The following is a 12,121-nucleotide window of genomic DNA, read 5'->3' on the forward strand; positions in this document are numbered from 1 at the left end:
CAATGATGTCGAGAATAAGCGTACACGACCAGTTTAGCGTGAGGGAAAGGTCAGATTAGATTAACCGACTAACTTTAGGGTTTTCACAGGTTACAGCTCGTACAGCAAAGGATCATCTTTGGAAGCTTAAGCAGATGTTAAACATAGAAAAACAGCATTCCATCACTGAGTTTCTACCTGTTTGATCAAGTGTTAATCAAACCCCTTTGACGATGGCTTAGCAGAGACAACTGCCGAATGTGAATGCTGATGCGTTTATTACAAAGTATTTATTTCTTCACATGAACAAATCCGGAATGTGATTACTTAAGTTGTTAAATGAATTAAAATAATGTATCAGGTAATATTCAGTAAACAGACAAGTTACTCTAATAGAAAAAAGCCTCTGATGTGAGCAGTGATGTGTCCCTTGAGAGTGGGCACTACACAGTAAAATCGCCAGTGTTAATACAACACTTAAAGAGTCAATTTTAACACTACCTCAGTGAACATATGGTCCCTATCTACAGAGTGTTAAATGTACACTGAACACAGAGTTAAATTTCCAGAGTCAATTTTACTCTGGTAAGAGTTAAAATTTTACACTAGGTGCAGTGTAGTGTAATAATATTAACTCTAAGAAGTGTCAATCAAGTTTTACACTATGTAAGAAGTAACACCCATAGTGTTATTCACATGTAACACTAAAGAGTTATAAAAGAAATAACCTTTCCAGTGTTAAACCTACTTTACACTATGTTGATTATGAAATCACTCCAAAGAGTGTTGATTTTTAACCAACTCCTACCAGTGTTGCATATCTATGCAGGGGGAAAAACACACAGACAATTGTATCCATACTGTAATACATATTTATTCGAAGTAAACATGAAATATTGGCATCAAAAGTAAACCTAAAACATGTAAAGCTCACATCTTATCACAGTGGCAAAGATCTTGGTTGGTGCTGGATGACAGGACTGTTTTGATCAACATGATGGTATCTGCAAAGACAGCAAACTGAAATCAACATTATGATCTACAACCCCATACAAGCTGACAACCTGAAAATACCCTATTTCAGCTTTAAAAATAACAAACACAACTACATTTTCGGTCAAGTACATAAACTTATTACTTACCACCAGAGCACCACAGTACATTAAAGAACAATCTGAAAGAAAAAAGGAAAATATACATATTAAGTAACTACGTAGACCCCTCCGCCGTAGCCTGACGTGCACCTCCGAAAAAATCTAACTGCGAGTCGAGTTGACGTGGATCGCAAGTGCTGTGATTGGTCCGCTCAGAACGTAATTTGCGGCAGTTGCTGACATTCGAAAGTATCGAAAGTGCATTTGCTCGTCCAGGTCCCTCAGTGGGTGAACCAGTGTTGTAAATTCACGTCTTCTCCGTAGCCTGCGCTTCAATATGAGCTTCGGCTCACCAAGGATTCGGCACCCGCAGAAACACACAGCCACACCCGCCGCCGCCGTAACGTGGAAGCATAAATTAAGCAGCAGCTACAGCCATAGACATAAAGAATAGACATCGACCGCTGCTGCCTAGTGGTGCTGACGAGCCGCGGGGCCGCCAGCTTGGACCGGTCACCCGCTCCACTCAGTGCCAGCTGGCGCAACGAAGTGTCAGCGCGTCACTCGCTGAATACAAAAGCGGATGTTCACGGGATTTTGTAGGCATGACACCGAAAACATGATTCGGCGTATTTTAATATTCATAGTAGGCGTAACAGTAATAATATTCTGGTATATAATATAATAAAAAAATATTTGTTTGCGCCTCAGCAGCCAATGCAGCGTCTACTCTTTATATGTCTATGGCTACAGCAGCAGCTAACGGGAACCGAGCCTCTCGGAGCCGCGGCTCGGTTCACGTTAACTGGGTCGACTCGGTGCATTCCGCCGTCTGCCGGTGAACTAGCGGGTCCTATGAGCACGTCCGCATGTCCGCGACATGTCCCGCTATGCTCGACCAAATTGTGACGTGACGCTAAAGCGATTTGCTCCGGCTCAAATAGAAATAATAAATATGACTGCTTCAACAAATTTTTGTCGTCATTTTACTGAAATAAATGTGCAAGCATGACACATAACACACCACGACAGCTCGTCCTCGCTGACATTAACGTTACCTCGTGTCGTTTTTGTTCAGTTTGGTGTTGCGAGTTCAGACATGTGGCTGCTACATTTAAGCTAACCGCCGACCCGATAATCACATTAGCCATTTGAAATTCGGTATTTGAAGACACGTACCCAACATTGACTAGTGTGGTGAATGAATACGTCCCTTTATTCTTATACAGATTCTACTGGAATGAAGAAAAACAACGGGAATAGTTTATAGTAGAAAGACTTACCACAGTATTTCGATGCGAGGAAGATGGCGATGCCAGAATCCACATTCTCAGTTTGACCGGGAAAGTTGGTGGGCGGGGCTTTCCAGAGTATTTTTTGTGATACTCTGGAAGGTATCTTGCTCTAATCAGTGTTGAATCAGGGCCTGAGAGAGTCAATAACACTGACAGAGTAAAACCTCTGTTAACTCCGATTATTTTCACCAACACTGGAAGTTTTCTGGTTCAATTTTACTCTGTCCATTGTTGGAAGAACTCCGGAAGAATTAAAATAGTTTGACACTGCCTTTTTGACACTGGCAAATTTACTGTGTACTCACAGAACTACAACTGCAACCTTTTTCCAATCAGCTTTGCACCAACAGATGATTCATTGCAGCTTGGACTTCCCTGTAAATAAAAGTTGTCTTTGCATATTTGTGTTGGAGATGGTAGTGGATTTTTGCACATAAATTAATTAAATACATGATTACTTGACACCACGGGGGTTGTTTTGTTTGTTTTTTGAGACCAGACTTAAGAGTCCAGCAGCACGGCGCGCTGTTCTCTGTCAATATCAAATCCAATCAGTGTGAACGGTGAGCTGCAGTGCGGCTGCACTGGGGAGTAGATGTCATCACAACCTCGTGTCATAAAAATAGCCAATCAGTTCTACTCCTCATATTTGAACACATCTCAGAGGCGCTTACAGTATTGAGGCATAGTAACAAAACAATGACGAGATCAAAAAAAGACTCAGATTGCCTGAAGAGCCTGTTTAGCAGTGTTATGAATAATGTGGTGTAGAATTTCATTTCATTTTGTGAGTGAAATCTAAATATGCAATCTGAGTGTGAAATATTTAACTGTCAAATAAATGTAGTATTATAATGTTGTAGAACTACACAATGGGTAGTAGGCAATACATCGCCTTGAGGAGTTGTAACAATATTCTGATGATTTATATGATACCTCGGAATACTGTGTATTTCTTGTCGTACACAGCACAGGGGTTTTCTTGATTGTGGTGAACCCTTCGAAAACAAACTTGCACGTGTGACATCTGGAGTAGGCGTTTCTAGAAGAATTGACATAATAAATGGTGACGTGATCTAAAGTCATCGGACTGTGTCACGCACGCTGGATCTAATCCGGTGGAAGTCAGAGTGGCTCAGAAAGGGCATCGTTCATTTGTGAATCTTACTAATCAACTGAAACATTAACTCCGCCGATCACCTGAGACGTCTGCTGGTGCACCTTTAAACAGCGCGCAGCGGGGTGCGCGGCGCCCTCTAGCGGCCCGACCGCGCACTTCCTCCAGCGGCTGAATGGAGAGTCCGCGCTCCCGACGTCCCGCTGACAGAAAGTAGCGGCTCGCGTGGAGCAGTGATTGTGAGTATACTTTGATCAAAGGGAAACGGGGTTATTAACGCGGGCACTGCGGCGGGCTGGTGGAGGCGCGAGCACAAAGGACGACCGGCCGCAGCGCTCCAGACTGAGTGGAGCCAGCGACCCCCGAGCCGCAGCACCGCCGCCGCCGCCGCCGCAACAACTGCGACTCCACACGCGGAAACGTCGCAGCGGTGTCCAAAGTCCAGCGCGCGTGTGAGATTTGTTTTAGGTGCGGCTGCCGGCGTGATTGTTTGCCGCCGATAACCGTAATAATGTGTATAACTGTCATAACATTCCCTCATCGCTGCGGGAGGAAAGAGGGTTGATGTTCAGACATGTTCGCCATTGAATCGACTGCTTTTGTTGGAGCGAAATATAACCGTTGTACGGGTTGTTATGCTGGTGCGTTTTAGGCAACGAGAAACCGAATTTTCCCTCAGTTGTAACGCCAAAGCGAGCACTAGTTTGTCAGCGATGCGGAGGGATACGGGCTGCGCCTCCCCAGTCTACTTGTGTCCAGGATTCTGAGGGACATGGAACGGGGAGGCGGAGGGAAGAAACGGTGGAAAACGAAAGAAAATCTGTAAGAGTAGAAATTACAGCATAAGAGCAACGCGAACACCCGCCGGCCGTGGCCCGTGCGTGCTAAGAGGTACGTTGTCAAGAGAATACTTCATTGTTTTGTTGTAAGCGTGGAAGTGAGCGCGGGTGGGCTCATCAGCAGGCTGCGCAGGGACTCTACTTTCCCTCGGACGGCTGTGCTAACAGCTAGCATAGCTTAGCCGCAGTGGCGAGAAGTTAAAAAAAAGTTCCTGGAATGGAGGAAGAGGAGGAAGGGTGAAGTGACGCTGGCTCTCCGTTCAGAGGTAGAATGCGACGGCTCGTAAAATATAATTTTAGAAACTAAACTACGTCCCGAAACGTTACTTTTAAACCGACGTAACGTCCAGTTAGTCAATGTGAGTTTAAGCTAAGCTAAACAGGTTGCGTCCTGTTAGCTACACTAGTTAGCACATTCTCGAGGCTTCGTTAGCTCGCTGCGTATCGGGTTCAGCTAATTGCCCGTCTAATCATATTTGATGAATCATCACGGCGTATGTTCGTGTCGCCGTTAGATCAACTCGGAGCTTCTGTTAAATCTGCTTTTCTGTAGCTCTTTCTCTCTCCAATAGTCCGCTCCCTGTTCTCCATGAGCTCACTTCTCAAGCCCTTCACACAGCCTGCACACGGTAAAGAAAAGTCATTTCCGACCCTGTTAGTTTTGTAGAGTTTGTTACGGACAGAATGTCATCTTTAAGTATTATCAGTTTCCCTCAGGCTGAGATAAACTATCGCAGGCCCGATGTAACGTTCTGTTTACCACTTCCAGTTGGCTCCTTTCCCGTTCCGTATCCAGATGTCTGGGCTGTAGATGCGTATTGATTCTCACTATCAATTATATCCGATCCCATATCTACCATATTTTGCTACGTTCAAACCATTGTGTGCCTGGAAAGTTGAAAAAAAATACAGTCAAGATTTTGGTCCTACTCTTTGCTGTAACGTTTCATCTCGCATATATGCTTAGGGATTCTTGAGAGGGATTCACATATTTCATATATCTCTAAAAAAAGCAACCATCAGTTAACCAGGGACTCCTCTTCACTAACATGTTTTCCCTTTGTGTTTCACTCTTTTGATAAACACAAAGCGCTATCAGTGAACTGTGGTCGGTTATTAGGGACGATCAGCTTTTATCACAAGGGTGAGTCCATTGAAATGCAGATTTGTCCATTCCAGCAAGTTCCATCTCCAACGTGTTCGTCAAACGCTCTGCTCGTTTCTGCTCGTTTCAAGAAGACCGGACACGTCAACGTATTGAAATCTGTCATTTGGCTTTTGCTCACTCTCTTTCAATGAGCCCATGAATCACTGCTGATCCGGTTTAAACGAGGCTGCATCCACATCCCTGACTGATCCGGCTGTGCGGAAACAGCTGGGAGGAACAAAGTCTGTTGAATGTCAGAAGAAGAGTTTCAGGCTGTTTTTTTTTTTGGTTTGTGCCTACATGTTTCCCCTGGCGCTTTCATGTGCGCGCAGAACAATGAGTAGTGGAAGTGGGTGCAGTGCTGTCGGACAGCTGCGCGCTGGAAGGGAGGGATGGTGGGGCAGAGATGGGATGAGGGAGGAAGCCGCTCTCTTGTGGTCACATCCTTTCTGACTGAGGGCCGTTTCACAGGCCCCCAAACAGCTGCTGCCGGCTGCATGTGTTGGACTGTCTGCGTGGTGAGCAGACGTGTCGGATATCGCAGTGTTTTGTTGGCGTAGCTGTGCGTCGTGAGACGGTCAGTATCTCTGCATTAGTGGATCCTTGGACGTCCTGAGGCAGTAATGCGTTCATTTTGAAAGGAGGTGATTCAGTATGTGACTCATGGTTGTACATGATTGATGAAGTCATGTCGAATTTTTTCTGTCTGGTTCGCCTTTTTTCACACAACTGTAGTTGTCATTTAATTAATACGGCTTGACTTTGATTTGTAATGTGACAATTGATGCTCTCATTTATTTGCCTATTTTGGAGGGAAAAGGAGTTTGAAACTAACAACTGCCCCCAACATAATCACAATTAACTAGCATATACACATAGCTGGCAAAAATATGGATTTGAGTCCTTATGCAATGTTACAAACATTTAATATATTTTTGAGACAATGTTTTTGTAATTCACAAATATATCGTGGTTTTACTAAATGTGTGTTCAAAAGCATCCATTCCCACATTCTGGCTGCATTTGATATTGCTGACTACTTAAAGTCATCTAGCAGCTTAATTTTGTAACAGTGTCTCATGTTTGCCTTTTCGTACGTACGACTGTCTGCACCTTTCAGATAGTAAAGTTTCTGCAACACAGAGAAATGAAGTGTCCGATCCAAATTGGAACGAGGCGTCCTTAAAATGCACTCTAAATTGGTCACAAATGTTATGAATATTTGCTTGTTCATCGATTATGCATACTGCCAAAGAAGCGAGTGTTTTGCTGACACGCATGTGTTCTGTCTGGCAGAAAGCCGGGGGCGTTAGAAACGCGGAGTGTGCGCCGGTCGGAGGAGTCGATCCGGAGAGGAGCCGGGAGTTGTTGGTGAGCAGCAGTTGAATCGCACCGGTGAGACCTGCTGCAGCGCGTCACTTCGACAGAGGTCCTGATCTCCGTTCCCACAGGCAGCCCACACCCCCGCCCCCCTTCCCTCCATCAGTGCTGGTGACCCAGCTCTGGACCGCTTGCTGCAGGGCCCTTCCTGAGCAGCAGCAGCTGCGTCCTGCTTGCTGACTCCCCTCCCTCCCCTGCTTCCTGTCCTTGGTCAGACAAGGCTAAAGCCTCCTCTCCCTTACCCCACCCCTCATCTTTTTTTACACACACAGACACACGCATTCCCACACTGCTTTAGACTACTAGCAGTGAATTGACCCCCCCCCCCACCCTGCGCCCCCTGTAGCGGCCCGCCACTACACAGGTCCTCCCTTTCACCTCCACTACAGCATCTAGCATGACCTCCATGTCCAGTCTCTTCTCCTTCACGAGCCCAGCGGTGAAACGCCTGCTCGGCTGGAAGCAGGGAGACGAGGAGGAGAAATGGGCTGAGAAGGCGGTGGACGCGCTGGTGAAAAAGCTGAAGAAGAAGAAGGGTGCCATGGAGGACCTGGAGAAGGCCCTGAGTTGCCCCGGGCAGCCCAGCAAGTGCGTAACCATCCCACGGTCACTGGACGGCCGGCTGCAGGTCTCTCACAGGAAAGGTCTTCCGCACGTCATCTACTGCAGAGTGTGGCGCTGGCCGGACCTCCAGTCCCACCACGAGCTCAAGCCCCTGGAGGTGTGCGAGTACCCGTTTGGCTCCAAGCAGAAGGAGGTCTGCATCAACCCATACCACTACAAGCGAGTGGAGAGTCCTGGTAGGTCCACAAACCTTCTCCCCATGGGGCAGCCCGATTTTCTGGGGACTTTTATACTGGGAGGTTACTCTTTACCACAAGAGACTGTTGCTTTCCCTAGAGAATCATCGTCTCCGGATAGGTTATTTACAAACACATTTGGAAATGGTTGTTCCATACGGCCAAGTCATGATCAGATATTAATATGTGTTGTTAAAAAACTGATAAGACGAGCGGCGGAAACTGTAATGCTGGTAAACAAGTCCACAGAGGTCAGGAGGCTGTCGTCACGCGCGCCCTGTTCCACCCCTCATCCATTTCACAGAAAATCAATATGGTTTGCTCTTTGTGAGTCTTATTAGATTATGAGCTTCCATGCACTCCAGATGGGGTGTGGCATCAGAGAGTGGCGCACTAAATGCATAAAGCACTCCGACTAAACTCCCAGCACCCTCTCTTCACTGCCCCCTTCTCTCTCCGCTGTCACAAACACATCGCATACACTCAGACCTCCCAAAGGGGACGGCCAGGTCGGCGTAGATTAGATCCCGGATATGGATCGCGTGTCAGTCAGGAGAGACCGCTGGTCTCATCATTATAAGCGAGGCTTGCTGGGTATTTAAGCCTTGTAGGCCTGATGCCTTAAGTCTCTTTGGAGGTGATGATCAAAGCAGTGGAAACACACTCAATATTCTCTTAGCAAAGTTGAAAAAGAAGAAAAACCCAGATGATCAATGTGGCCATTTTTCAGCCAAGGTCTAAAGCGGCTTTTGAGGAATCCTGAATGGTTAAACTGCTTCAAGACATAGGCCTGGATACTATATGGGATTTTTTTTTTTTTCCCTTATTTTTAACCAAACAAAGAACAGCAACTGATTGTTGTTTAAAAATGGCTTCCAAATTGACGAAACTAGTGTAAAGTATGCAGAACGAAGCAAGAAGAGCCACGCATACATCATATAAGATTAAATACTGTGGTCTGTGTGTTTTGTGCTAATTCTCAATTCCTCCCCCGTCCCACCACCCAGTGCTCCCTCCGGTCCTGGTACCGCGGCACAGCGAGTTCAACCCTCAGCATAGCTTGCTGGTACAGTTCCGCAACCTCACCCACAACGAGCCGCACATGCCCCTGAACGCCACCTTTCCAGAGTCCTTCCAGCAGCCGCCCAGTGATTGTGGCAGCGGAGGAGGGGGTGGAGGCGGTTCTTTCCCCATCTCTCCAAACTCTCCGTATCCCTCTTCACCAGCCAGCAGCGGTACTTATCCAAACTCCCCCGCCAGCTCGGGGCCCTCCAGTCCATTCCAGCTCCCAGGTAGGTCAAACACGCCTGTGTATAATGTACACTGTGTACCTGACTGGTTGTGGTGTTCTGGAGCTTTGTTGTCATGGTGGCCAACGACACTCTTTGGTGGTTTTTACTTTTTCAAGTTGTCGTGTAAAAATGTTTTTGAGAATGGAGTGTAGAGATCTGGTTTGATGCATTTTTAGTATGCATACCATTTACAGAGCCCAAGTATAAGAATGAGCAATAGTTGAAACCTATGCTGGATCCACAATAGAGATGCTCATAACACTCTAACCAGGTCAAGTCATTATATTCATTCAAATCTTGCTGATCTGATGCCGCAGCCAGTGGCTGCAGGCTGTTGGACATGAAAACATTTTTTCATGGCAATTTAGGATTTGTGCTGAAAGGCCCTACTCGTCATTTGATAATATTCATAATGTAATCAAAAAAGGTTCTCACTGCTATGATGGTTTAATGGGGTGTTTTTTCTGTGTGACTTAATATGGACTCAAATTGCGTGCGTGTGTGTGTCAACTAGTGTGTGCTAACTACCCTCTTAATGTCTCAGCTGACACCCCACCCCCAGCCTATATGCCCCCCGACGAGCAGCTGGGTCAGGAGAGCCAGTCCATGGAAACCAGCAGCAGCCTGGTGCCTCCGAACGTGGCCAGAGGAGGTGAGGAGAACCCCCCCCATTAGAATTGGTGGTCTTCCACCAATAAAGTTGCGGAGCCACTGACTCCGACTGGGTGATGTAGCAACTTGAAAGTTGGGTTAGTCCAACACGGCACCGTATTTCACAATGTTAACTGGATTTTTGCTTCTTTTTTTTTTCTTTTTTTGCGATAAATCGATGTAGAAATGTTGCTCTGTTCTGACATGTATGCTGTTGTTTTGACATATAAAATTTGTCCTCAATCGGGCCTCTAATCTGTAATATTCGCTGTGATCAAATTTGAATATATATTTTCTAGGGCTGTCAATAGATGAAAAAAATGAATGAATTAATCTACCATTTTGGAATTCTTAATCTTGATAATATTCAGAATTCCACCAGGTGGAACATGTTGAACCAGCGACTCTTCCTGCTGACCTCGTGCACTCTGCTCTTAACTCTCAGTCATTTGACGGCTGTGTTTGTGCCAACAATCTCCCCACGTTTAGCCAGGACGTTGTCCAAACCACTCTGTTCGGCTAACAGTCTGTGCCGCGCAGGGTAATGTTAGATGTTGAGATGGAAGTAGCATAGCAGCTAGCTTAGCCATCAGTGCTCCCCACTCCCCCCACCCCTCTGACCCGCTGTACATTTTCACAGACGTGCAGCCAGTGGAGTACGAGGAGCCGAGCCACTGGTGCTCCATCGTCTACTACGAACTCAACAACCGCGTGGGCGAGGCCTACCACGCCTCGTCGACCAGCGTGTTGGTGGACGGCTTCACGGACCCCTCCAACAACAAGAACCGCTTCTGCCTCGGGCTGCTGTCAAACGTCAACCGCAACTCCACTATCGAGAACACGCGCAGGCACATCGGCAAAGGTACGACTCGACGGTTTTGTCTGCGGCACGGCTGCAGCTTTTCTTTGTCTGGACGTCCTGACAGTCGGTTGTCCCTCTCTATTCACCAGGGGTGCACCTGTACTACGTGGGCGGGGAAGTGTACGCCGAGTGCCTCAGCGACACCAGCATTTTCGTCCAGAGCCGTAACTGCAATTACCACCACGGCTTCCACCCGACCACCGTGTGCAAGATCCCCAGCGGCTGCAGCCTCAAGATCTTCAACAACCAGGAGTTCGCCCAGCTGCTGGCCCAGTCGGTCAACCACGGCTTCGAGGCCGTGTACGAGCTCACCAAGATGTGCACTATCAGGATGAGCTTCGTCAAGGTGAGGCCCCTCGCCGCGTGCGTTTTACAGGCGCTCTTCTAGCGAGAGGCACACGCATCATTCATTATCATGATCTGTTGTCTGTGCCCCCCACCCAGGGCTGGGGAGCAGAGTATCACCGACAGGACGTCACCAGCACCCCCTGCTGGATCGAGGTGCACCTGCACGGGCCCCTCCAGTGGCTGGACAAGGTGCTCACACAGATGGGGTCGCCCCTCAACCCGATCTCCTCTGTGTCCTAATGATGGACTTGTAGGAGCTTTTCGGAGATCCCTTTTTTTTGTATTTTATTTTTTACTTCTCACCCCTGCCCCCCTCCCCTCCTTTCCCTCAGCAATTGATAATTTAACGTGGTCTTAATGGCTGACCTGTTTACACGTAACTTTTGGGAAGGGTATTGAACTCTGGCTGGATATTCAACACAACAGACACAGACCGAATGCGCTGTTGCATGCGAAGCCCGGAGAAAGAGCGGCGACGGCACGGACACAAGCCTGCTCGACACAGCCACGACCCGCCGACAATCCAGGGGTCCGCTGTCACACTTGATTTAGTTCAATTTTTTTCTTTTTCTTGCATCATGTTTTTATTGTATTTCTCTGTATGTGTAGTTTTTTTTTTTTTTTTTTAAATGCAGCAGAAATGTCTCACTACTCTGCCCTGTGTCCGACAGACTAAATGGAACACTTTTTTTGTTTTTCTCATTTTGTTCAACATCAGATTTTTACAAAGAAGACACTAGTTTGTTCACCATCAGGCTGAGTAACGGCAGACGCTTTCTGTATGATGTAAGCCAAACTGATGGGGTTTTTTTTAACATGGGAGATCAGTCACTGAATACGTTTAACATGCCATAAGCTAACCACATTGTGAATGCTACATCCTCTGCAGCAGAAGTAGTCAGCCATCATATAATCACACAATGAATATCGCTATTGATTCTTGTTTGAGCTCTCTGGTTCAAGCAAGGGTGACTTTATTCTCCATACTCACTGTATTAACAATATTGTGCACTCATGGATTTTGTGCTGGCATATACAATTTTGATGTGGGTACCAAGGCATTATGTTAATAGGTAATTGACTTCATTAGCACGATGAAATAAACTGGTTATTTGTTAACAATGAATGTTTTTTATTCTTTGTCTATTGTCCATTTTAGTAAGATGCAATAAGGAAACACACGTGTGGCGTCAGGATGGATCCAGCATGTGACTGATGTCATCTATCATCACTCTGAATTACTATGTTGACAACACTTGCCACCCAGTTCTCTCCATTGAATATTGGTCTTCTGCTTGTTTGCTGTGTTGCAACAAC

General features: G+C 46.6%; 1 protein-coding gene and 1 long non-coding RNA gene across 7 annotated transcripts; one reads left to right on the top strand and one right to left on the bottom strand.

The window, feature by feature from the left end:
• Positions 1 to 833: 833 nt before the first annotated feature.
• Positions 834 to 2,496, bottom strand: LOC144406238 (uncharacterized). The gene is made up of 3 exons (XR_013467439.1): positions 2,357 to 2,496; positions 1,122 to 1,153; positions 834 to 983 (listed from the first exon to the last, which is right to left on the bottom strand). It is a non-coding gene; the product is annotated as an uncharacterized LOC144406238 (long non-coding RNA).
• Positions 2,497 to 3,459: 963 nt separating this feature from the next.
• smad5 (SMAD family member 5) lies at positions 3,460 to 11,930 on the top strand. 6 transcript variants are annotated; one of them, XM_040173606.2, is made up of 7 exons: positions 3,460 to 3,724; positions 6,768 to 7,651; positions 8,659 to 8,943; positions 9,488 to 9,595; positions 10,235 to 10,456; positions 10,546 to 10,802; positions 10,901 to 11,930. In XM_040173606.2, the coding sequence occupies exons 2-7, from the start codon at positions 7,249 to 7,251 to the stop codon at positions 11,042 to 11,044; spliced, it is 1,419 nt and encodes a 472-aa protein (XP_040029540.1). In that variant the 5' UTR covers positions 3,460 to 3,724; positions 6,768 to 7,248; the 3' UTR covers positions 11,045 to 11,930. The 6 variants fall into 6 exon arrangements, with proteins under 6 accessions (XP_040029540.1, XP_040029539.1, XP_040029544.1 ...); XM_040173605.2 differs by lacking the exon at positions 3,460 to 3,724 and adding an exon at positions 3,964 to 4,376; XM_040173610.2 differs by lacking the exon at positions 3,460 to 3,724 and adding an exon at positions 4,017 to 4,376 and having other exon boundaries at positions 6,772 to 7,651.
• Positions 11,931 to 12,121: the final 191 nt, after the last annotated feature.

The sequence above is a fragment of the Gasterosteus aculeatus genome, chromosome 4 (genome assembly GCF_964276395.1).
Source record: "Gasterosteus aculeatus chromosome 4, fGasAcu3.hap1.1, whole genome shotgun sequence".
Taxonomy (NCBI): Eukaryota; Metazoa; Chordata; class Actinopteri; order Perciformes; family Gasterosteidae; genus Gasterosteus; species Gasterosteus aculeatus.